This window comes from Poecilia mexicana, unplaced genomic scaffold, assembly GCF_051168715.1.
Source record: "Poecilia mexicana isolate PSO_F unplaced genomic scaffold, ASM5116871v1 scaffold_18, whole genome shotgun sequence".
Taxonomy (NCBI): Eukaryota; Metazoa; Chordata; class Actinopteri; order Cyprinodontiformes; family Poeciliidae; genus Poecilia; species Poecilia mexicana.
The window spans coordinates 10,066,327-10,093,072 of NW_028263387.1; the positions used below are offsets into that span (position 1 = coordinate 10,066,327).

The 26,746-nt window shown below is 39.2% G+C and overlaps 3 protein-coding genes and 1 non-coding gene across 4 annotated transcripts; 2 read left to right on the forward strand and 2 right to left on the reverse strand.

Annotated features, from left to right (window-relative positions):
- Positions 1-8,294: 8,294 nt before the first annotated feature.
- Positions 8,295-13,660, reverse strand: b4gat1 (beta-1,4-glucuronyltransferase 1). The gene is made up of 2 exons (XM_014986719.2): positions 12,278-13,660; positions 8,295-11,098 (listed from the first exon to the last, which is right to left on the reverse strand). Exons 1-2 carry the CDS (start codon positions 13,379-13,381, stop codon positions 10,907-10,909), a joined length of 1,296 nt encoding a protein of 431 aa, XP_014842205.2. The 5' UTR covers positions 13,382-13,660; the 3' UTR covers positions 8,295-10,906.
- Positions 13,661-13,904: 244 nt separating this feature from the next.
- On the forward strand, positions 13,905-13,986 carry trnas-gcu (transfer RNA serine (anticodon GCU)). The gene has a single exon. It is a non-coding gene; the product is annotated as a tRNA-Ser (tRNA).
- An 805-nt stretch (positions 13,987-14,791) lies between these two features.
- pfdn2 (prefoldin subunit 2) lies at positions 14,792-17,760 on the reverse strand. The gene is made up of 4 exons (XM_014986720.2): positions 17,641-17,760; positions 16,676-16,764; positions 16,342-16,465; positions 14,792-15,646 (listed from the first exon to the last, which is right to left on the reverse strand). Exons 1-4 carry the CDS (start codon positions 17,722-17,724, stop codon positions 15,455-15,457), a joined length of 489 nt encoding a protein of 162 aa, XP_014842206.2. The 5' UTR covers positions 17,725-17,760; the 3' UTR covers positions 14,792-15,454.
- Positions 17,761-21,399: 3,639 nt separating this feature from the next.
- Positions 21,400-26,746, forward strand: LOC106913538 (NLR family CARD domain-containing protein 3-like). Its single transcript, XM_088016028.1, has 3 exons — positions 21,400-21,557; positions 23,401-23,540; positions 24,963-26,746. The coding sequence occupies exons 1-3, from the start codon at positions 21,430-21,432 to the stop codon at positions 26,744-26,746; spliced, it is 2,052 nt and encodes a 683-aa protein (XP_087872154.1). The 5' UTR covers positions 21,400-21,429.

Genomic DNA, 26,746 nt, shown 5'->3' on the forward strand with positions numbered 1-26,746 from the left:
TAGCAAATACACATCACATATAAAACCGTTTTGATTTTCAGCATAAACAATTTTTTCACAATGTGGACACACGTTGAATACTTCCAACCTGATTAAATCATCGGTCTTTTATGTGTTCCTGTGTATGTTTTGATGTTGACTGTTTACAATATGCATTACAGTGTGATATAGTTAAAATGGCACCAAACTCCAAGTTTTGTCATTCATAACCTGTAACTTTGCAAATAATCCAGTTTTCAATTAAATCTTCATGCACCTTGTAACTAGTGACATTTTACCCATAGTTTTTGTTGTATATAATAAGACACACAGGTATGAAACATCAGTTTTCCACCACCAATGTATTTTTCTGGAAACTATTAGCCAAAACCTTAGCTTAGCATCATGTGGGAGTATAGATAATCTAACCCTCAGTTCTACTATCTACAGCAGATTAACAGTATTTGATAATAATTTTCTTTCTGAATATACAGAAATCCAGTTTAGTCTTAACTTGAGACCTCTCAGATTATTCATAGAAAAAATAAAATCTTTTTGGCATGAGGAAAAAAAAACTTTTTTTCACATAAACGACAAAATCAGCTAATTATACTTGAATGATTTGGATGTATCCCTACTTGGCATAATATTCTCTCTTAAAAAACAGCACTTGTTGATTTTGTCAGCAGACAAAGCAGGGGTCATGCACTGTGGTGTGCCACGCAGGAACTGGGGGTATAAATCCACACCAAGCACAATTAACAAGCAATTGGGGAGGAGAAGTAATTAGTATTATCTGCTTATCATCGTTACCCCTATGTGAAGGAAAAGGGGTTACAAAACCCACAGTGACATTTACACACACACACGCACACACACACACACACACACACTCTTAATTCCCTCATGGCTAATGTGTAAGAGCTAATTACAAGCTCATTTACAACTCAATGGGAGCATCCTCTCAGACAGGTCTATCCCCCTGCATCCTCCCCTTCCCTCGTCTCCACAATGCGGTTTGCTGTACCGCTCAGGCCAGGAGGACTCAGAAAACGACTCCCAAGGTTAAAATGTGTTTCCAGAACAAAAGCCTGTTCCAACCAGGGAACTGTGTCCAGCACTGTCCCAGTGTTTTTGGATAGTTTTTACCAGAACAATGTTCCACAGTAAATGGTTTGGAGGTTTAGTTTTGTAAAGGGAGAGTCTTAATAAGCCCTTTGAATTTTAAACATTGTAATTCAGTCATATCAGGTTAAAATTGTTTGCATAATATTTACTGTAACTTAAAACTTTAATATATTTTAATTAAATTGCATTTCTTTATTACAGTCTCTGATAAAAGAGAAAATATGTCTTCAATTCAAAGTCATATTTTAGGGGTTTGAACAGTTTAACGTTCTGAGGCACATTTTAAACAACCACAAACCCGACAGATCAATGACAAAATTAGCTAATTTTGTGTTAATCTTTTGTGCCTAATTCCTCAAAGGGACACTTTTGACTCAGTTTTGTTTAGTGAATCTTTATGAATGTTAAAAACTCCCTCTGATTTTCAAGTGATTATAACTTAGTTTCACAGTGTAAGCGCTGTGAATGACTGAGTTTATGGCTGGAAATGCTTCAGATTTATCAGGAGTTGGTGCTGGAGTTTATTCCTGAGTGAAGGCTGGAAAACACAGAGATTAACTCTTTCTTTTGGCATTAAGTACAGCAAGCTTCTGTTCATTTTATGTGCTAAAATAACTAAGAAACATCCCTACAAATTAATATTTTACTCACTATGTGTACATTGGCATTAATAAGAAGGAAACTGACTGTATAAGTTCATCTTTCTGTGGTCTTTAAAGTCTGATATTTTCTCTAACGTTGAAGGAAAGAATCACTTCTCATGAATTCATTTACAATCTGATAAATAACTAAATATAATTCTCTACAGTAGTTTTTGTTTCTCTTCATTTTGATTTCTGAAACAAAAGCCTTTGATATGCGAGTCAGAGTGTGTTTGCGTCGGTGTTATAGTTCACCCTCCAGACGGTATCATGTTCACTGTTTGAAGGATCGGCTTAACCACAAGCTCACAGTTATCTGGCAAGCTCCAGTTTAAGCCTTTAAAAAATAGAACAGCAAATCACTGCCTGCTCAGGACCGGGTGTCTTCTGGGTTTGTGGATCTGCTGCTTCCAAAGCTTACGAGTCTTTTTCTTATTTCAAAAACACAGAACAAACAGGAAAAATACTCACCACGTTTACTTTTAATGTATAAAAACATTGGTAGTATTAAGGAAAATGTAGGTTTTTTCACAATCCTCAGCAGCATCACAGTAGTCAACGTCAGCGTTGTGATGTTTTCCATTTATTCAGCTGGATTTCAATAGAAAATCAGGGAGTGATGCCGTAATGGTGCAGATGTTTGCATCAACCTCTAACTCTCAGAAAAAATATATTTATTTCTGCTTGAATACACTGCACTGCAGGTTTTTTGTGTTTTTAAAGAATCTTTAATGACAGTATGGATCATGTTCAGGCACTGATTCATTGAGAACCACCAGAAAACGAGAGCTTTATTATTATTATTATTATTATTATTATTATTATTATTATTATTAATCTGCAATCTATTAAGTGTTCTGTGACAAAAGCATATTTTTACTGACATCATTGAAGATTTATTGAAGTTATTTTCAGATTTACAAGTATCTGAATTTTAATGTACTTGTGCTTTTTCATTCATTACCTTTCAATTAAGCTAAATTTTATTTTAACAAGCAGAAAGTCTCTGAACTTCTACTAAATATTTATAAACCGTATTAATAAAACATTGTCATTGCTACAGATATTTCTATTACCCTGTTAATCAGGACAACTTGTTTAATATTCAGATAGTCTGTTGCTTTATCATCTGACAGGTGTTACTGGAATTGTTAAGAGATCCACAGGGATTTAATCTGGGTCTTATTTTTGCCTAATACCATAATGCTCATTAATTCCTGCTTTGGTGTCTTACCTCCCCTGATCTCTGGATTTCCCAGTCCAGCTTCTCCAAACACTCCACTGAAACACACACGGCCCCGAGGAGACGACCACTCAGCTGTTCTGTGCTTCTGTCTTTTAAAAGTTGAAGGAGGACAGAGTGGCAGAGATGCGCTCCAATGGGTCACACACCAACAACTATTGATGCTGGATTTAACTTTAAATTGTCTAACATTATAAAAAAATAAAAAAATGTGATATTTGGATTTAGTTATCTCAGAGGTCACAGTTGTAGATTTAGAAGCTTCTCAGTGATTTTAGCTTTTCATAGCAAATCGTCCTAAGTGATCCACCTAATGTTTTAAATTACGCAGTGCTGTGAAAAAGTACAAATGAAAGTATTCACCTCCTACTTTTGCTTTTCTGTGACACTTAAATGTTTCAGATCATCGATCTAATGTTAATGTCAAACCCAAATAAATATGAAAAGCAGTTTTCAAATTAATAAAATGCTTTAAAAAAGAATTGTGTGAAAAAAAGTAATTACCCCCTTGTGAAACCATGTGTGAACCGTGATTATTTACCTTTACCTATGTCTCACAACATAAAACAGGCTAAAAGCTCTCTGTACTCCAATCTAAATAAACTCAAGAACAAATGAGAACAGATGTAATTGACATGTATCAATCTAGGAACAGTAAGAAAACCATTTGTAAGACTTTGACTCTCTCCAGAACAACAGTCAGAATCATTATCCACAAATGAAGAAAATGTGGATCGCTGGAGAATCGTTCAGGAGTGGCCGATCTCCAAATTTACTTGATTCAATTCATCCTGTTAAATTCATATTTCATGGTTCAGCAAGAAAGAGACTGGGCAAAATGGTTTCCATGGTAGAGACCAAAGCTAAAACCAGCACCAACCAAAGCGTCGCAAAGGCGTTTACCAAATTGACCAAAACAAACCTTGACGATCACCAAAACTTTTGAGAATATTCTGTGGAAATAAAAGTCTCTGGAAGGTGTGTGTCTTCACATCTGGCGTACAACAATCAGCATTTCAGAAAAACAACATCGTACCTACAGTTAAAAATGGTGGTGGTGGTGTGATGATCTGGGATCAGGAATTGGACATCCTGTGAGTGCTACAGTTCAATTCTACAAAGTGTCCTGTTCATAAAAACTTTGGTTCTGATCCAAAGCTCACCAAGAAGTCCGTAAGATGAACATTTTTGGAGTGGCCAGTTGAAATCCAACTATTAGATCTGACAGAGAGGCTCATTCATGCAGGAAAACCGTCCAGCTCAGCTAATTTACACAATTCTTCTAATCAGAGTGAGCTAAAATTAGTCCATAGTGGTTTTAAAGTTGTTTCTGCCAAGAGTTTAACAGTAGAGTAAGTGTAGAGGATAATTACTTTTTCACTCTGGACACTGTTGGGCTGAATCACTTTAGTCCCTTAAATAAATTATCATTTGAAAGCACTTTGATTATCTGAATCATTTGACGTAGAAAAGCTAAAACAGAAGAAGTTTTTAAGAGCTAAACAGCTTTTCACTGCTCTGTATTCCTGTCTTTAGCTTTCGACAGAGTTTTCTTGAGCCCAAGTGAACATTTCACAAAAACTGACGCCATACTCGCATAAGGGTTACAAACTTAGTGAAAACAAATACTATCACCCTCACTCGTGGCTTATATTGATTTTGAATCAAGTCGTATTGTGTGATCCTTTTGCGACAGCTCAACCCAAGTTTAATCTGTCATATAAATCCGAGCTAATCTCCTAACAACGGCTGCAAAGGCCTGCGTGCTGAAATCGACAGAGCTGCTCCTGCCGAGTTACTCTAACGTTACAGGTATAAAAATAAGAATATAACATTTGTTTTGTTCTTTTTCTTGCAGCGCTTCTAAAGAAAAAACAAAACTGCGACTCCATTAGAGAAATGTTAGGCTTTCGCCCAGTTGTGTTTTGCAGACATGGTGACTCTGGTATCATGGCCGCCGTCGTCTGTTCCTGAAGAACTGTGATAACTTCAGTGGAAGCTAAAACTCAGTGTGTGAGAGCAAATGGTTACAGCATATGTGTCATCTGAACTTACACCTGTTGAAAGACATTGATACGGATGGAATCATGATGACTTTTATCGATCACTCTGTTTTCATTGTGTGTGTGTCTGTAGCTCTGCTTCCTGCTGGGTTCCTGGGACAGCAGGGGTGGGAGGTGTTAGCTTGGTGAGAGGGATTACCTATATCTGTTAGGCCTCCTTTTCTCTCCCCCAGGCAGTGTCATGTCTCATTACTTCTGTCCTCCAGGCCGGATAGTCTGGCTTTAGCTGGGATACATTTAAAATGCCAGCTAACCTGGCGCTACAAGAACTCCAGGTTTAGAGCAGAGTGATATGTCTGTACTGTGCCTGAGAGGCTTTTATTCAGTAAGCGCACATGTAAACTTGCCCCAAAGCTGGCGCTGATGGCCGATAAGCCCTCATTTGTTTAAGTGAAATGGATCCCGGCATCTCGGAGAGAAGGGCAAGGCTAGCCTCACGTATTTGGTCTGTTATTCTGGTTCTCTTATTAATAAATAGTTGTATTTTTAGGATAACAAATACGCACTCAAGTTGCATCTGATTGTGCATTTGTGAATAGAAAAAGAAATAATGAAGGCAAAGCAGGAAACTGTAGGAAGTACATTATTTTCCAACAGTAAACTACACAGTTTTAATAAAATAAACAAAGACATTGAAATGTTGTAGGAGAGGCAACTGAAAATATTCGTAGATTAGAAGGATAAAAAAAGGTTTCATGTTTTCATAATTAAGATTTATTCCATTTCTGACATTTCTTGAGTGTTACCTGTTTTCTACGTCAAGAAAATATTTAATCAATTTTCTGCAAAAACAGCTGGATATTAACTTCTTATTTAAAAAAAGCATATTTAGCAAAGTATAAGAATAAGGTGGAAATTTGAGCTCCTCATTACTTTGATGTTAAAATTACCAAAATTGTGGTTAATAAGACATGAGCATTTTGTGTTTGATACATTTTATATTAAAAATAAAAGTTTAAGGTTTACGCTTCGTCATTTTTGAAAGCAGATTGGAGTCGAAACAAAGCTAGCGCTCATCGGAGACGTCGCCAGCTAAATTTATTCAATCAAAAAACGTGATTTGTTTTTAAATTGCTCTGCCATTAATTGAATTTATTTTCCTAATTCCATTTTGTGCAATTTTATGATCAATTTTAAATGCAGCTACTGATACTGGAAATTAGCTAACAGACTTTTCTTTCTTCAGTTAAAGTTTCTACTCCAAAAGTTGTTTTTGTTTGTTCAACCTCCCAACATGTCGTGGTGTATTCACGATCAGGAAGACTTTTTTATGTTCAGCCAGCCACTGGGAAGGTCATTTCTCTGGTTCTCTTAGTGTTTCAAATAATAATAACTCATAAAAATGAGTTATTTTTAATTGAACTAATTTTTATGAGAACAAATTCTGATTTCACATTGTCAGATCTTCCTGTTTTTTTTAACATTTACGATATTTGTGACACTTATTACAAATATATTGAGTGTTTGTGGCAACAAAAAGGCTCGGTTTGTTAACAAGCTGTTCACTTTGTAAGAAAAAAAAGCTGTTTTGTGAACCAAGTAGCGTAACAACTCGTAAATCCTTCCAGGTAAGTGGCTGATGAACAGAAACCACAGACGTTAAGTGACATAGACGGCCTTTATTGTCTATTTTTGTAGTAACGATGCCCCGGTGCAAAAACTTTCACCTCGTTTTGGCCCAGAGGTTCATAGAACAAATTCTTTGGGTCACCGACTCTTTGTTTTTTCACCCGTCCAGTGAACCACACAGAGGAGCCTGGGTCTCTATGTTGCAAGTTGCCTGACCTCTCGCTCTCATCCTTCCCCTCCTTTTCTCTTAAAAAATAAATAAAGTACGCCCCCACCTCACCGCCTGCTCATCTCGCCCTCCAGCCGGTTCCCTCCCTCTCCCTCTGTCCAGAAGCTGCCAAGCTCCCCGAGCCTTAGTATGGCTAATCTAGGTGGCGGGAGGCCTCCCTCCTGCTAGCATACACAAGAGAGGGCAACCCTAATTGCTTATGTCACAAAGATCTCTGACCCAGATAAGCCTTCACTCCCCAAAGCTGCTGGGATAAACCCCACTTTACCTCACCAAACCTGCCTCTGCTGATCCACCGCCCCCTCCCAACATTTCTGCACCTTCTGCCACATTATTAGCACCCTGAGCGGGGGCGGCAGGGACAAGGCGAATGAACTACATTTACTGATAAAACCTGGTCTCATACATGGGAAAGAAGTAACTGTTATACTTTTACACTTCCCAAGTAAAATGGCTTCTTGTACATTAGCTTCATTGAAATGTAAACTTAAGCTAGAGAACCGAAGGTAAGTCTTCAGGCGCATGAATACTCTCCCTTATTGTGTTAGGAGTAGCTTAGACTTCCCTTACAGACGGAGCAATAACCGATTTTAGAAGGCGAGGGTGAGATAAATTAATCAGAAATTAAAACAACACAGGACTTTATAAGATTGACGATGATTAGATGTGCCCAGCAAAGCCGACCCAGAGCTGAGGCGCAGTGTTGCGTGCCTGTGGCTCTCGTGTGCCCAGGCTCATTATCCAGCCCGGTAATGCAGGCTTAGCCACAAAACGCCACAGCGCCTCGGACTGCCGTCAAGTGCCGAATGTCACACGCTCTGCTTTACCAGCAGATGGCCCCGTCGCCGCTAGAGCAGCGCGGCACTCCATCAGGTCTTATTTGGTCACTGGAGGAGTGGAAACTTCAACTGCGTCTCCATAAATAATTCAGTCCCTATCGAAGCCTTTACTGAGAACTTACTGGACTCTACTTTAAAACAGATCTTAATCACTAAGTAGGGCCTTTTAATGGGATGCTGGCCCTGCCTACCAAGTAATCGTCCACCACCTGAAGCAGGGATGCCTTTAAACTTCAGCTCTAAGTCTAGTTACAGCACAGCATCAATGAACAGTAGCACCACTTATCCTTGGGTGCGGTAACACTGCAAAGATCTCGTTCTTGTGTAACCCGTGGCACCGTTAGAGTCTAAAAGCTGTATTATGTTTCTCTGAGTTAAAGTATTCCTTATCCTCGCCGTAGGTTCTTCCCCTCCTGTTTAAGTGATACTTCCAGAAACACCCTTGGCATTACTTGCCAATACAAATCCCTCTGGTGAAGTTAATTGATTGGATTTGTCCATTTCCAAGCGCTCAGAGGGCTTTCCGATGAGCGCGTCTGTCACGACGAACTCGACCTTGCATAACGGCTAAAACGGGAACGAATCAAACTTGTAGGAGTCAAGTTAACAAACGTTGTCCAAGAGGGATTTAATAGCAAGTCCAACACAAATCAGGCATTTTATCTGATAAAGAAAAGGAGAAAAAAAATACAGCATCATTTTTTTAAAATAAGTGAACAAATGAGAAAAATACAAAGATATTACATAACCACAGTAGATCATGATTTCATATAAATTTCCCCATCTGTAAATATCTGATAAATTATTTATTAGAGATGAAAAAAAATCTAACACAATTTCATGCTACAGTGTTCTTGCTTTGGGTTTAAAAAAAAAAAAAAGGATTTTAGGAAAAGATCACAATAAATATACCAAACTGCACTACAAGTAAGAAGGGGGGGAAATCCCTTCAAAAATAAGTATTACAGAACATATTTAACATTATCAGTAATCAAACAGCGCCTTTATTTATCCATACACTAAAAATAAAGGTGTGTTTAATACAGCAGATCATAACAACACAATGATTGAGCCTGGTGCACACCTTGACAATGCATTATATTCACACACAATACATTTTCAAGGGTTAACGCGATAAATTAATAAATAAAACGTTGTAAAAAGTAAACAGTTCGGTTTCCAGTCCTTAGTGTTGGAATACAGCAGTTTTAAAGTTTTTGTACAATGTCAGTGTTGTGTATATTGTAAAGTTTCCAGTGCTTGTTGTTAAAAGTCATTTCTATTCATATTAAAGATTAATTAATCTTGTCACAAAGAGGTGTACACGGTCGAGGTGTGGAGGAAATGATCATGCTTCAGAGCGCCAAACTTGTGCATATATGTACCGCTCTCACTATATAAAACGGCTTACAGTTGAGATGCAAAGACTACCGCCCTCTAGTGGCCAGAGAACAAGTTGATGGCTTGATCTGTTGATTTTTAATCAGGCTTGTGTGGATATCCTACATTGATACTAAAGCCGTGTACAAGCGTTTCAAAAATACTTATTTAAATAGGAAATATAGCTTTTTCTTCCTTGTTTTGCCCCACATCTTAGCCAAGACAAACCAAGACGTTAATATTTTTCATTTTCAGTCTATCAGTAATGGGGGACACCACTACCTTCACTAGCAGATTATATTAAAAAATATTAATAATATTAATAATAATAGCTTGTTCAGTTTAGATGTAAGAATTTATTCTGTTTTTGCTCATTTGTCACATTTAATAGTTTCAGAATCAAACAAATTTTAATAGTAAAGAAAAAAACTTGCCTTGGATTCATATTGTCAGACAATTCCTATTTAGTAAAACTGTGCCAAAAAATGTTTATAATCACAGTTAATTCTCACTTTAAAAAGAGTGCAGCTTGAATGGCTAACAAAATTATTATTTAAAACAGTATTTTGCATTTACTCAGGTTGTTGTTGCCTGATGTTAAACCTTAATAATCATTTAAGTGTGACAACATTCAAAAGCAGATAAAAGCTGTAAGGGACAAATGTCTTTTTATAGCATTGGGTTGCTAAGCAACTGCCTATAATGGCTATAAAAATACAAAAAGTTAAAAAAGAAGAAAATAAAGAAAGGACTACAAATCTCCTGTCATACCGTCTCTACTGTTTAAAATACTTTTAAGGAGATACTAAAGAAACATTGTTGGATAATTACTCTACAGCAATCAGAGTAGCCACAGTGCCACTTCTCCAGCTGCTGCAGTGCACTGCATGTCAGCTGGCTGAAATTAGGTTACGACATAATTCGGCTCCTTACAAAACAAAGTTGGCTGTTTCAAAACATTTTTCTGTCATAAAAAAAAGAAAAAAAAATAGAAAGTCAAGATATAGAAACTGACTCTCGTTACAAAAACACTTTAAAAAAATAATAACTAAACTAAACAAGCTCAGAGCAGCGTGTCTGTTGACTCGACCGAACTAATTAATCTTGACTCTATAAAGAGAAGAACGTCAGGAAGTTTTAATATTCTGAAGACATTATGCACAATAAAAACTAAACTCAAATTTGGCATGTGTTTATTCTATTTTTTTTTTTACTATGTTTAAGTTTATGTATGATTAAAAATGAATAAATAAATGATATAAGTAACATTTTAAATATAAAAAAACTGATACAAAGAGGGAATAGTTGTTGCTTTTCTGTTTTAGGGGAAAATAATGAGATCATGTTATGGTTCTCTTAATTTTGGTGTCAATACTGGGACACTGTCACATTTTTATGACAGGTAAAAACGTGTCCATGCCTACTTTTGGCTCTCGCTTCTTGTGTTTAAACTCTTCAGGCCAACGCTTCTAAAGTAGATATTTGACTAGAAATATCATTTCAAATGTGATTTAAGGCATTTTTTTCTACTTTTGTATCTGGATATCAACATAATGTATAAAGTAAGACCTCATATGTTTAGATTTTACCCAATAAAATTCAATCTGTATGAATTTTATTATGCTAATTCTGGTTGCATTTGAACCAGAATGCAATAAACTGAATTATTATTGACCCATTTTTTGAAATCCTATTATAAACTTTATGTGCAGTCTATTTTTTTAGATAGACTAAATATTATATATAGGAAGTAGGAGAACAAGCTGAAAAAACCCCCCAAACATCTATGTCATAACTTTAAAAGTTGGCTTAGGACAGTCATCTTTTTTCCCCCCTCAGCATCGTCGGGTAGAGGACGGGTATTTGGTTTTCAGACCCTCTTTGAAGCTGCGAAACAAAACCCGGTTCTGTTTGTTCTCCTCCTCTTTCCTGGCATGGAACTCCCCCTGGATCTTGAAGCCGCGGTGAACGACGAAGGCCGAGCTCAGCACAGAGAACCTGAATCCAGCCACATGCAGCTCGCACGCCTGGACAACAAAACAAAAACACCGGAAAACAGGTGTTGATGCGTGTTTCTGTTAAAACTACAGGTGCACCTTAAAAAAATTAAGACTGTATCAAAAAGTTTATTTATTTCACTAATTCAGTTCAAAAAGTGAAAGCTGTAAATGAAGCTTAGTTTCTAGTTTATACCTGTAATGTTCACTGCATTGCATAAAGATGTTGCTCGGCTTCTGAGGACACACCATAGCAACCTGGGCCTGCTTACCATGATCGGCTTCATGCTGCACTGCATTCATGTAGTAATTCATGCAAAAGGAGGCCAAAACAGGTGTTGAGCACATTTACTGTACATTGCATAGACATGCCTTTAAGTCAGTCCACATTTTTGTAAGAAACATCCTTTTTATTGGCTTTGTGTTATTCTTACTTACTGAGAAAGCAAATTTGGGGGTTTTGTTAGCTTTAAAGTAATCAAAATGTACAGAAACACTCTAAATATGCCAGTAGTAATAATAATATATGAGTTCCCCTTTTTTAATTTAATTATCAAAATAAATTACCATTTTAATTATACTCCAAAATAGTTTATACAACTTTCATTAAAAAAAATGTTTGTTTACACATTTGTTAAAACTGTCATTATGTCCTAGTAAAATATGAAACAGATCTGTGAAAAAACAAACAAAAAATATATAAATAAAATAAAAATCCAGCTCCTCCACCAAATCCTCGGTTCCCAGTCAGAAACCACCAACCGGAGCCAGGAGGAAGGTCTTAGTGCTGTCAATCAACCTCATGTATGCTGCTCCATGGGCGGAGAAACAATTACCCTTCTAGGAAAACCGTTCGTCCGCCGTCATTGGTGGTTATGCTAACTAGCATTAGCATTTATGGCAGGCTCTGCTAGCAGGGAGAAACTGTAGCATAACAGAGGAGAATAACGGGCAGAGCGTGAACAGCACTTACACCAGCATAATTGACAGCACTAAGACCCTCCTCCTGGCTCTGATTGGTTGTTTCTCACCAAGCTGTGTATTTCTGTAGTTTCCAGTGGAACCACTAGGAGACAGCAGAGGAGCTTGATTTTTTTATACATTACTTGTCTTGTACTATCCTGTCACAACATAGTGACGGTTTTAACAAACTTGTAAAAATCTTTTTGTTTTAAACTAAGGAACATTTGAAGTTCAGATTCTACCAACCTGGCTGATTCGATTGAAGCCATACTGCTTGAAGTTCTCGTCATATAAGGGGACAGTTCGAGGCCCGATGTAGAAGGGCTCCCAGGGGTCCACCCAGTTGAGTGTGTAAGCAACGTCCAGGGTACCTGTCTCTCTAACGTGGCTGTTAACCCACTGGGAGTAGTTGGTGGGAGCCTGACAGCGTGGACACAACTCCTCATAAAACGGCCGGACTTCTCCCACCTGGTAAAGCTGTACCAACTCCGCCTTCGTCGAGGGAATCTTCCTGGCATGGCGGATCTCAAAAGCAGGGAGGACAAACACCTCATCGACCGCCGGTGCCCGCCTCAGGATCATGGCGAGGAACTGCTGGTGGAGGTCAGCGCTCGGCATCATGTCGATGTCAATGACCAGGATGTAGGACGACTCTGTGCCACCTCGGGCGACGTTGCGGAGAAGGTTGTTTGGGTATGAGATGTTTCCGCTCATGGCGTAGTTTTGGTATTTATCCCTGTGGGTTTCCAGTCTGGAGAACACAGAAGTGCAGTCTTCCAGGCCAGCAAAGTGTTCCCGGTCCTGTTCAGGGAAACTGGCCGTCTCTCCTGACAGGCAGACCAAGTGGAAGTCCACAAGGGCTTGGATTTGAGGGCAGAAGAAGCTGAGTGCATAAACCAGAGCCGTGGCAAATTTAACATCTTCCCCGTGTGCAAATATCGCCACAGAGAGAGGATTCTGCCATCTTTCCAGCAGAGATTCCAGGTGGTGCAGGTTGTTGATGGTGGTATGAGTGGCTAGAGTCAGGATGTCAGAGTTTGAGTGGGAACCTGGTTTCTGATTCGTTGTGAAATCACTCTTTATCAAGTTTTTGTATACTCTGTACTGGCCGCTGTTGTCAAAGATCCCACCACTGGACAGAGAGTACCTCAGCCGCTCCTTCCGCGTGTTTTTCTCGGGGTGCGCATTCTTCTTGGCCGCGGAGCCTCCAAAGAGCTCCGAGTAGCGGTAGCGCTGCTGCTTCCCGTGGAACCTGGACAGGAAGGACAGGTAAATGAGCTGCAGCAGCGCCACGATCAGAAGGGCACTCAGCACCACTTTGAACACGGAACATTTCTTGGAGAGATGCATTCCAGAGAAAACTGGATCCGGCTAATCACTGTTAACAAAGCAGGTCCGAAAACACAGGAGCTGGTTCCGTCCAGGCGCTCCAGCTAGCGTTGACTACATCCCAGCCACAGTGCAAACACCACAGCCTAACGGGGCTGTGTCGGGATGAACACTTCACCGGTTGTTGTGTTGCATTAAAGAAACATCAAACAGGACTTTTTAAAATAGCACAGAAAATCAGTGAAAAGGTGCCAGATGCTGTGATCCATTAAATCAAAACACAGCACTGGTTGGCTGAGCGGCGGGTGCGACAGCGGCGCATGTCGATGTGTAACTGCCGTAAAGTCAGCAGTAAAGGCGCAGCTGGGTTTAATGTTACAGTCCTTTTAAGCAGTGCAAACAGTCTACGCATTGACAAATAACGAAAGGGTTCTTAATGATAATATATAGGTAATATATATAATCCCATAAAAATTACAGGGAAAGTATTTCGTCACGCGAAGAACCTATAAATTTCACCGCGTTGGTGATACGTAGGCATCCTGACGAGGTGGCCGAGTGGTTAAGGCGATGGACTGCTAATCCATTGTGCTCTGCACGCGTGGGTTCGAATCCCATCCTCGTCGAAATTTATGTTTTTGTTTTTTTTCCTGACCGTCTCAGACTCACTAAACATATATAACAAAAACACATCAGATGTGACTACAATTACGGTGGCTAACTCTCGTCTTTAGGGCGCCATGTCATTAAGTGTGAACTGTGGCTGTTACCTGGTTTTCTTTTTTGCTGCTTTCTGTGGAAAACCAACAAAATTTACTCTGCTAAGCTCCCCGTGAATACTCTTAACAAATATAAGGTGGTATTATTTAAAAACAAGGTTTCCTGATTTCTGTGGCTTCATTCAAAGGAATAAATTGTTCTGCAACAATGCAAAAATGGTTTAGGAATAGTTCAGCATAGATGAGGTACAAAAACTATCTGTAGCAATATCTTTACCAGGAACAATATGCCTGACGTAGTTGGGGAAAATTACTTCCATTTAAAAATGGAAAAAATTACTTCCATTTAAAAATGGAAAAAATTACTTCCATTTAAAAATGGAAAAAATTACTTCCATTTAAAAATGGAAGTAATTGATAGTGCGATTGTCAGAATAATTTTAAACCAATGAATCAGAGGATTTTTTTTTTTATTTCATGCACCAAAAAAAATGTTGCCATTACTACATACACCTTGGTGCCAGTATACTTGAGGCTCTAGTAATTTTACATTTAAACCTTAAATGAGGCAGTAACCGAGTCCCTGAGGAAATCGTGTCTCATTACTTCTCAACAGACTGAAAAAGGCCTTAGTAATACTAAAACTTACAACTACACAAAGTCTCTGCAGTAGGTTTCAAAATAGTGAAACAAATAAAAATTATTAGCCGCATTAGACAGATTTATTTTATTAACGATTCTGAAGCCATTTCGCTAGTTTCTGCTCAATACATGGCATCAAACTGCCTGACGGGGCACTTCCTTCATTCCAAGGATGACATTTTGTACAACTGAAAAACTATTGTAGGCTCCCACACATTCAACTCTTCTCCATCTGTTTAAGGTCATAGTGCAAAAGCTGAAGTGTTGGAAATACCAATGTACGTTTACATACAAACAACACTTAGATGTTCAAGATATTTTAGGTTATTTTCAACTCCACACTACAGAACTCTAACATTTAAGAATGTGTTTTTTCTAATCCTAAAAAAGAAAATTATGTCAAACTGCCTATAAGAAAATCAGCCATCTTAAAATAAAAAAGGGTATGCATTTAATTGGTAGTTGCTTATGACAGTATTTCAGGGGGGGGGGGAGAAGAGAGATAAATGCAAGACAAATATTATTTATAACCAAACATAGAGACTCGGAATACATTTGCTTGAATCGGATGTGACAAACCAAGTGTATTACATTTTGTAGAAATTACAGTAAAACCCCCAAACATTTCCTGTGAAGAGTTCAGATTTTTTTTTTCTTTCGTCAAGGTTTAAATTTTCTTTGTTTGGTGATGCAGTAATCAGAAGGCCCTTCCGTCACTGTCCATCCTCACAAGCTACGACACTAAAACTCCAGCTCCGCTTTTAGATCCGCCTCCCTCGCTGTTGCCGGACGGCGCCGCAGACTGGCCCTGGGTGTCTCCTTCGCCCTCTCCGACCAGACGGATGTTGTAGCGTTCCCTGTACTCCGTTAGCTCCCGACCTTTCGCTTGCATCTGCGTGTTGATGGTCTCGATTACTTTAGAGATCTGAAAAGAGAAAGAAGTTGAATTAGTCATTTGTCAAATCTAAAATTTTGAGTGATAGAAAAAAAAAGTAAAATCCTTTTTGGGAATATTAAGGAAACAAAAGTGTCCTTTTAGCCATTAAATTACATATTCTGTCTTCTTAAAACTATCAAGAATGTAATTGGAAACACGCTTTGTATAATTAGCCCTGCGACAGACTGGCGACCTGTCCAGGGTGACCCCGCCTCTCGCCTGGAACGTTAGCTGGAGATACGCACCAGAAACCCTCCCGACCCGAATGAATTAATGAATGGATGAATGGATGGATGGATCTGGATCTAACACATAAAAAGTTGAGTACAATGTGACTGTTTAGGAAAATAACAGCATTTATGTCAGTGCTTTTGAATAGAAATTATGGGTATTTCAGGATTAATCCATTTCATGCACTTATTTTTTACAATCCTCTTTTCAATTTTAATTACATTTTATTCAAACTAAAATTGCATTATTTAGATTTTTTTTTTTAAAGTCACTTTTTCAATTTTGTTGTTTGCTACGCTGCCTATCTTGGCCAGAACTCATAGTAAAGAATCTTTTATCACAGGGGGATATTACCAGATATATATACAGGGGATATTACCAAAAATATGTGATATATTTTTTTAAATTGTGTGAAAAGAACAAAGTGGTACAGTCACTACCCTCTTGATTACCTGTTCTTTGTTGTTTTCCAGTGCAGGTAGAACTTCTTTCACTGTTCTCTCCACCAACACTCCTCCTACCAGACGAAAGCATTTCCTCGAAGGGTCCACTTCCTTTAGAGTGTCAATTACTAAACTGAACAGAAAAGAAGGAAGTCAAACACGAGTTAAAAACGACACCACTGAAATTAAGCAATGAAAAAGTACTAAAACTATTCTTCACAGAATGCCATACAAAATAGTAATATCACAGCTCTACTACTGCCTAAGTCAACTGTTGCTATATAGACTATTATAACATAAGAAAGCAGAAAAGGCTGCAGAGGAGAAGACCTCAGTGACAAACCTGTGCTCGTTGATGTCCATCTCCAGCTCTGCAGCTTTAGACGCCATGTTGCGCTGTTCCTGGCGCATTCTCTGAAATGTTGCAACCACCTGTAAAAAAGACAAAGTCATCAGAACTGAACAAATAAATGAATAATCTTCTGCACAGTTATAAGAAAATACATCTTTTAGGAGTCATTTTATTATTTAACTAAAGCTCTCCCAGTCAATTTGAAATGTTAATAAAATGTTAACAGGTTTTGTTTTGTTTTTTTTTTTAGATAAAAATTATATTTGAGATTGCAATGTTGGGCAAAAATGTGGATATTTTCTGACTATATGCTTCAACTTATCGAGATGCATATTAGAGGCATAAAACTGAATTTAACACATAATTTCATTGTATGTGAAGAAGACAGCAACAAAGATGAGCCATTGTTTAATGAAAAATGTCCCAATATCTGTTCACTTTTTATACATTTTTGAGGTTTTCAGTTTTTTTTTGTCCTCCTGCCACTACATTTTAGTTATATTTCAACCAAAATGAAAAAGTCCTATAACACAAAGTTCTAAACTTTTATGACAAGAGAGTGCCATCGTGCAGCACATTAAAGATAATTGAAGCTCATGTGAAAGATTGGAGACACTGCAAGAATCCCACATTTGGGTTTAAAAATAGACTTTCGCCTCGTCATACCAAGCCGCGCCGACAGCTTACAGTAACGTTAAAGTTTAAAGAAAATAACCAGAACAATAAGCCTGAGGTAAATAGATTTAAAAGACTGAATACACCAACTTCTCTGTGAAAATCGCTATTGAGAGGTTTTAGGAAGCAGACTGATGCTCAGATGATAGCGAAAGAGAGGGAAGCTAACGTTAGCTTAAGCTAACTGGGGGTCCAATTGACGGCTTTTACTCCGCCAGACTCAGATGGACAACAACAGTGTCTACACCGACAAAATGCAATCTGCGTGCAGGTGAGAGTACCTGTTCAGCCGACGGGCCGGACTGTTTTCCTCCGCCGCCACTGCTGCTAGTCTTGCTACCCGTGCTGCTACTGTTGGCTGCCATCTTGGAAGGGTGTTCCCGAGTAGGACCCCGAGCTAGATGTTCAAAGGGGGCTCATGAGGTTGCCTGTGCGCAAATACAGTTGAGAACAGAAAACCCAGATTTTTTTTTAACGTTTGACACCCCCGGCCATAATAATGTAAAATTGATCATCTTAGCTGCTCCATGAATATACAAAAAATATTTTTATTACCATTTCAAATATCACCATAAACAAACGTACGTTCTTATTAACTCAAAAGCCTTGTTTGCCTCGCCTACATTATAATTTAACATATTTACTCTTTGTATTTTAATCTGAGTTGTTGTGAACTGCAAAGCCTTATTCATTTCCAACTGGAGTAGTGTCAATTTTATTTATTTATTTTTATAGTGGCAAAGAATCCCCAGTAGATGGCGATAGAACGCAGCACGCTTGATGAATAGCAGATTAAACCACATGTTCACAGCAGAGGACTGAGCTGGAACGCGGATTTTTTTTTTAAAGTGAAAGCGCTTACACGTTATCTGGCGAGTACTAAATTGAATTTAAAGGTGGTTTTGGCATAATCTGGATTGTGAGTGGATCAAGATGGCTTTTGGAAGATGAAATTATGGACATAGGATGGTCTATGGTAGAAAATACAAGAGGGGCAGGGGAGGAGGATATGGTTAAAAAGGGGTTAAATGCTGGTAAAAGATATCTTGAGGATGAGGAACAAAGAGTTGAAATAAAGAAAGTAATGATGGAATATTTCAAATTTACATTAAAATTTAAGGCAGGACACTATATGATTGGAGTAAGCCATCAGTCAAATTGATTAAAGAAAGCTATTGGAGATGTAGAACTTGGGATGGAAGTTATGTCTTAAGGGATGGAAACCTACTTATCATTTGTAAAAATGCTGAACAAAAAACTAAGGCCCTAAAATTACAAATGGTGTGTAGAAAAAAAAGTGCTGGGAAGAAAGAGAAGCAAAAGAAATAATATCAGAGATTCCTGTAGGAGAAAACTTGGAGGAGCTAAAGAAAATAATAAAATGCAATGGTCTCATTTGACCCACTGGCTTCCAGCAGGTTCTTCCTGCTGTTTTTACTGCCTGCTGTGAAATGAATTGCCACCAGAATGATAAAGATGAATCGACCTTTGACCCTTGTAGTGGGGTTGTCAGCATAAAGGTTAATGTTTAAAGAAGTGGAAGCCGTCAGAAAATGATCTGTCTAGAAATGGAGCCGAATATTTTCCAGACTAGAGTCTAGTTTCTGACTCCTGTTGTCTCGACTCCACAGTGACGATGGTAAAACTTGGTCCTGTGCCGATTCAGTTGGTCAGCAGGTGATCATCATCGTTTTGAATCATTCATGTTTAAAAATCAAAAGCTGTGCTTTGATTGAATCAGAACCGCTCTTCATTAAGAACCAGGCCATGGAAAGATGGCAGCAGCAGAAATACTTTGTTGCTGTCATTGACAGTATCTGGTGATCTCAACTCCAGACTGACTTTGTGTTTAAGAGCTCAGCAGCTTTTATCCCATTTTATTCTGCTTTTAGAGAATCTTTCCTGTTGCTTTCTTCTGCTGGTTTGGGTCACTAATGCCTTGTTTCCACTGAGTGCTGCGGCGCATCTCGATCCGGTTTGCTCTTTAGCCTGGTTCCATCGTCAAAATGTCCTAATCAAAGGTTATTAGTTTTCCTTTTCATTTTCACTGAGTCCTTTAGTTGAATATTAAAAGCTTTGTTAAAAAGTTTGACATACTTTTTAACTTGTGGAACTGTGTGGATGTTGTGAGAGTTTGGTTTGTTCCTGTTTTTACTTCCTGCTGTGAAATGAATTGCCACCAGAATAATAAAGATGAATCGACCTTTGACCCTTGTAGTGGGGTTGTCAGCATGAAGGTTAATGTTTAAAGAAGTGGAAGCCGTCAGAAAATGATCTGTCTAGAAATGGAGCAGAATATTTTCCAGACTAGTAATAGACAGAAATATTAAAGCTGAGCTAAAGCGATCAGATCTCCTCCCAGGATTTCTGCTGATCACTTCCTGTTTTATTGAACTACCTCCTGTATTGATAAGTTAACATGAAATGACCTGAAAGTTAGAAAAAAAAAACCTGAAAAAGTTTAAATCTGAGCTCAGAGTTTTACAGCTCAGCTCACTGTTGATTCAAAGAGAAAACATTAAAGGTGTTTAAAATCACATGGGCAGGGGGTGGAGTCTCAGGTGGAGTCAGGTATCAGATCAGGAGAAATGGGGTCAAAGTTCATTTAGCAGCAGAATTTGGATCAAGGTGAGTGTTCACTTCTTCTTGTTTTCCTCTCTCTGGGTTTTCTCTCTCTGGAGGAACCAGAACCAGAACTCGGCCCGGTTCTCCTTCAGCTTCAGCTCTTCACATCTTCACAGGAAACAGACGAAGCTTTGATTTTCTGACAGATGGACTCAAATTAACAGAGAAGCAGGAAGTTCAAACCTTTGTCCCCTCAGTGGGAATCTTGGACTGACCCATTTAGCCTGATTTTTTAATCGTCTCTCTTGGAGAAATTTGACTTTAGTTTGGTTCCGCTGCTTGCGTTGTACTCTTCCATATTACCACCAAAATAATAATTACATTCATAGATTAATATGGACATTAAATAGATTGAAACCAAATAGCTGCTCCAACCTCAAAATGCTTTATTGCAGAGCTAAAATGAGAAGTTTGTTATCTGGTAGTTTTTTTCTTCTGCACCTGTTCCTCTCAGACTCTGTTTATTGATAAATTTACCTGATAAAGGAAGGAATGAACGCTTGTAGCGGAAAAAAAGAGGAAATCTTTGCCGCTCGGCCCCGAGTTCAGTAAAACATCCTCAGAATTCAGAACATGATCTGTTAAAATCCCGTCTGCCTGCTGAGGTTGATCTGCTCCAACAGTTCTGGAGGAGACAGAGGAGCTGTCCTACCCACAATCCTCTCTGCTGGTTTAATCCCTTAAAATCTGATTTTACAGTCAAGTTACCAAAGCAGCATGTAATGCTCTGCTGTAAAAAAAATCCTCCTAACATCAGAACAAACACCAAACCTCCAGAGTCTGCAGAGAAAGTTTGCTGTTTGCCAGCTGAGGTCATCATCAAGGTCAACTTCCAGCTGTATGAAGGAGTGTGTGATATCATGCTGGTGCACGGCCACCAGGAGAACATCAGAAAACATCTGAACATGTTGATGTGGCAGAGAGACAGCTATTGGTGGAAAATGTGACCTGATGCTCCCACAGTCCAAAAACATGACTGTCAGGTCAAATTGCCCCTAGGTGTGAGTGTGTGCATGGTTGTTTGTCCTGTGTGTCTCTGTGTTGCCCTGTGACAGACTGGCGACCTGTCCGCCTCTCGCCCGGAACGTTAGCTGGAGATGGGCACCAGCACCACTCCCGACCGCACTAAGGGACAAGGGTGTAAAGAAAATGGATGGATGATACAAAGTGAAAACACAAACATGATTCCTGTTTAGACCTGGAATCATTTTCTTCCTGAATTCATAAGTTCTCCAGATGTTTGTGAGGAGATGAGCCAGCAGACCTCAGAAGGTCATGAAGGAGTGAAGGAGAGGACAATTCAAACCAGATGTTACCTACTGGAATCAGGTTCCTCTGATCCTCTGAACACATGATGGGAACCACTTTCTGCTTCATAGGACAGTTGCTGGAACTGAATCACTGGGACTGACTGGTTCTGGTTTCTCTCTGCAGACTTCCAGAAGATGGAATATCTGGATCTAAAGGAGGATGGAGCAAAACCTCCAGGATCCATCAGTCCATCTATGAGGAGTGACCGGTCCAGAAGTGAACCTCCAGACTTCAGTAATGAACCTGGACCCTCAGACAGAAAGTAAGAAACCAGTTTCTAACTGATTCATGTGATGTTATAGAGATAAAATATAAATGATATTAACTGGTTGATCTCATTGTTTGAATAAAAAGTAAGATTTTTTATTTTAAATTAACTTCAAGCTAAATAAACATGAAGGATTTTGGTCAGTAAACCAGAGTTTGAATGAAGGTCTGAATAAATCAATGATGTAAACATTTCATGAAAAAAAAAAAAAAAAAAAAACGACCAAGAATGTGAAAAGCAACATCTCGGATTATATACTGGAGACACTGGGCCCAGTTTATTTACTGGGAACACTGGGCCCAATTTATCCAGGTAGGCTGATGCCCTGGCCACACCCACCGAGTCTCAGCAGCTCCAAACACAAAAGGTCAAAGGTCAAAGTGACTCTAGCGGACTTGGTCAGCCTCCGGTTTCTGAGGTTCTGCTTCCAGCACTTCCTGTTCCACCATCACATTCAGCCAATCACAACTCTCATTTCACTGACATCAACCAGCTGCAGTCAGAAGGTCAAAGGTCAGACTGGAGACTAAAGTCTAAAAAAAACTCTGAATTTTGCTCATGACAAGTAAAATAATATCCTAAAAGGCTCAGATATTAAATCCCAGGAAACATAATTATTAGTGACTCTTGTTGTTTAATGCAGAATAAGATGTTTTAGAGTGTAAAGAGGTGGTCAGGTTAATCCTTGATGTGAAGGTTGTGGGTTTGATTCCTGTTCTCAGACCAGTTGCTTCATATTTTCCTCTACTCTCTCCATCCTCATACATGTTAAATTACTTTTAAATATCAGCCATTAGTGCCAAAAATGTCTTCATATTAATGTTTTATCAACTGTTATCCCTCAGTGTAACAGCTGAATAAAACAATTCACTTATATTGATTCAGACATTTGGGTCAACTTTGTGGTCCTTGGTACCTGTTCTATACTCTGATCTCTTGTAAATTCATCAGTAAATCCAGATATTTTAAAATGTTAAAATGTGAAGATTATTAATATTAGACGGTAGAGATTGATTATTTTAATAATCGATTTTATTTTCAACACCTTCAACCAATCAGATCAGATTGAAAAAAAATGTTTAGCTTCTGTTCAGACAAACCAGACGGGCTGAACAGAACCTGATTTAATGTCTTTGGTGACAAAGAAACCCAGAAACAGATGAGACGATTTGAACCAGATGGAAATGAGAACCAAGTCCATAAAAGGAACCAGACCACCTGAATAAAACAGGAACTGGGATCAATAAAGATGGACTGTAACTAAAGACTACAACTGCAAAAATAAATCAGGACAACAAAACTACTAAGTGAACAGAGCCGAAGTCCAAAGGATCATCATGAAGTCAGATTTAGTCAACCCAACTTTATTTGGCTTAGAAAAGACGTGAGTGAACTTTAGATAACTTGTTGTTAGCTCTGCTAACATTCCACAGTGTAAGGTTTGCTATAAAGAGCTCAGATCAATGCAAACTGGGGCTGAGTTGTGTTACTGGTGTTCCACAATTAAAGAAGGATCCAACTTTCTCCACTGCACCCCAGATTGGAGTCAGTTTTTCATTTCTTTCAGCGTCTGATGGATCAGTTTTCTACTCTGGCTCAGACAGAATAATGACTATTGTCCCTGAACAGATTTCAGATGGACAAATACAACGAAAGGAAGATCAATCATGGTACCAGATGTAATACAATGACGTTCTTCAAACCAGAGATCATTAGTATTCTGAGGTTCTGTTCTGACCCAGTTTCTGGTCATGAACATCTTCAGCTTCAGTAGGACAGCTCCAGCCTGTTGTTGGTGAACTATTTCAGTGATGAAGAAATGTCTTTACTTGTCCAGGGTGAACCCCAGCTCTAGCCCGATTACTGCTGAACATTGGCCCGTCCATGATCCTGCAGAGATCAGAAGTGATAGACGATGGATGGATGGATGGAGGAAAGATCTTCCTGAATGGATGGAGAGGAGCAGCTGTGCTCCAGGTGACACTGAATACCTCCAATCGTCTCTGTTGGACCAGATCCATTCTTTAATTGAGATTTGGATATTCAAGGTTTAAAAGTCTTTTTGTGACCAACTATTTCAACTAAGTCTGTGTTTTTCCAGCAGTATGTGTTGGTAACTCTGGTTAACATAGTCCTCATTTAATGTTGGTAAATGATGACTCTGGCTATTGTTCAGAAAAATAGCCACAGAATATTACTTGACAAGTGATCAATAGATAAAACATTTCAGACAAAATATTTTAAAGATCATTAAGAGACAGCAATGCAATGTTTCATGTTATATTATTTGGGTTAAAAAGATGTTTTATTTTAGCTTTTAAAATTATGAGTGAAGATTTTTATTCTGAAGGGTCATGTTGAAGACCAACCCATGTCACCAGCTCTATGTACAGTAAACACGTTGTAGGATCAATATGATGAGGCTTACAGTTAATTTATTTTGGGTCAGGCACATTACAAGGTTTAGAGGAATGAAATGGCAAACAGGAAGGATAAGGAGAGCACCAATGTGGTATTGGTTGATATGAAACATAACAGAAATAAAAGGTATAAGAAGACAAAAACTAAAAGAAATAGTTATGAGTGACCAAACTGCCCATTTACCCATGTGGGTAATCCAGCTTTGCAGACAACTTTTGATCTACTTTTATTGGTTATTACACCAGGCCTTTACGATTATGCTGGAAAATTGAAGCTGGAAAACCAAAATGAAGCTGATGTTGTCTTCTGACTGCAGCGTCCAGTTTGGGAAATGACAAAAAGGGCGATTCCACCTAATCTGTCTCTATCTTGAGCGACTTTAATGTGTTCTACTTAAAAAATGTAAATACTTGGACTTAAAACGTGGTGTAGATTATTGTACACTTAGGCCAGAATATGTTTGTAGTTTGTAGTTTCTTGTGAAACCTATATTCAATTTGTGAAGCTTTAATACAGGTTGATTTCAGTGCTTTTTCTGTATCTGGACCACAATCATCTGGTCAGAAGACTGGGCAGGAAGTGATTTAAACTCTGTGGTAGAGGTCGTAGAAATGTTCCCTGTTCAAGTTGTGGTTGAGGTTCAGCCTGGCAGATGGTGGTAAATGTAGAATGCAGTATATTATACTTCAGAGAACCTTGATTTGAAGTGGCTTTGTTTTCAGCCCTTTGTGCTAAATATAGCAAATCTGAACATCTGCTTAAGGCTGGAAAACGCTCAAAGGAAACATTTTTGTCTCTCTACCTCTTCTGTTGCTGATGTTTGTGGAAGTCAGGTAGAAACAGTAAAATTAGGACAATTTTGACAAAATGTAGAAGAGCTGATGTTGCTTAAAGCTGCTGCGCTCAATATTCCAGATGGTTTTGTTCCAACTTAATCACTATGCCTTTTTTATACTACAGTTGTCTTCTTTCTTCCAGGAGATGTTGGTCTGCAGGAGGTTCTTCAGGAACATAAAATAATTCTGAGGATGAGATGTGAATGTGTGACTGAAGGAAGTGATGAAACAGGAAGTAGAACCCTCCTCAACACGATCTACACTGATCTCTACATCACAGAGGGACAGAGTGAAGAGGTTAACACCCAGCATGAGGTGAAGCAGCTGGAGAGAGTTTCCAGGATCCAGAAGCATCATGACTCTGCAATTAGGTGCCATGACATCTTTAAAGCCTTCCCTGACCAAGATGGAGTCATCAGAGTGGTTCTGACCTGTGGTGTCGCTGGTGTTGGAAAAACCTTCTCAGTGCAGAAGTTCACTCTGGACTGGGCAGAGGGCTGGGAGAACCAAGATATTAGTGTGGTGCTTCTGCTTTCGTTCAGGGAGCTGAACTTGATCAGAGATGAGCAGCACAGTCTTCTCTCACTGCTCCATGTTTTCCATCCAACACTCCAGAAGATCCCAGCAGAGCAGCTGGCTAAATGCAAACTGCTCTTCATCTTTGATGGCCTGGATGAAAGCAGACTTTCACTGGACTTCAACAACAGTCCACTGGTTTCTGATGTTACACAGAAGTCATCAGTCAACGTTCTGCTGACAAACATCATCAAGGGGAACCTGCTTCCCTCGGCTCTCATCTGGATAACTACCAGACCTGCAGCAGCCAATCAGATCCCTCCTTCATGTGTTTCCAGGGTAACAGAAGTACGAGGCTTCACCGATGCCCAGAAGGAGGAGTTCTTCAGGAGGAGGTTCAGTTATAAAGAGCTGTCCATCAGAATCATCTCCCACATCAAGACCTGCAGGAGCCTCCACATCATGTGTGGAATCCCAGTCTTCTGCTGGATCACTGCTACGGTTCTGGAGAACATGTTGACCTCAGAACACAGAGGAGAGCTGCCCAAAACCATGACTGATATGTACTCATACTTCCTGCTGGTCCAGAAGAACAGGAAGAACAAGAAATACCATGGAGGACTTGAGACAAGTCCACAGGAGCTGATGGAGGCTGACAGGGAAGTTCTTCTGAAGTTGGGGAGGCTGGCATTTGAACATCTGGAGAAAGGAAACATCATGTTCTACCAAGAAGACCTGGAGCAGTGTGGTCTGGATGTCACAGAGGCCTTGGTGTACTCAGGAGTTTGTACAGAGATCTTCAAAAGAGAGAGTGTGATCTTTCAGAAATCAGTCTACTGCTTTGTTCATCTGAGCATCCAGGAGTTTCTGGCTGCCGTCTACATGTTCCACTGTTTCATCACCAGGAAGTCAAAGGTGATGAAGAGATTTGTGGGAAAAGAATACAGAGAAACATCTCTGGAGGACTTCATGGAGAAAGCCACGAAGAAATCCCTCAGCAGTGAAAATGGTCACCTGGATCTGTTTGTCCGCTTCCTTCATGGTCTCACTGTCGAGTTCAACCAGACACTCTTAGGAGGCCTGCTGGGTCAGACAGAGAACAGTCCAGAAACCATCCAGAGAATCATCACCAAGCTGAAGGAGATGAACAATGATGGAATCTCTCCTAACAGAAGCATCAACATCTTCTACTGTCTGATGGAGATGAACAACCTCTCATTTTATCAGGAGATTCAAAGCCTGCTGAAATCAAGGAAGCATCTCTCGGTGTCCAACTGCTCAGCTCTGTCCTTCATGCTGCAGATGTCACAGAAGGTTCTGGATGAGTTGGACCTGGAGAAGTACAACACGTCAGCAGGTGGACGACGGAGACTGCTTCCAGCCATAAGGAACTGCAGAAAGGCTCGGTGA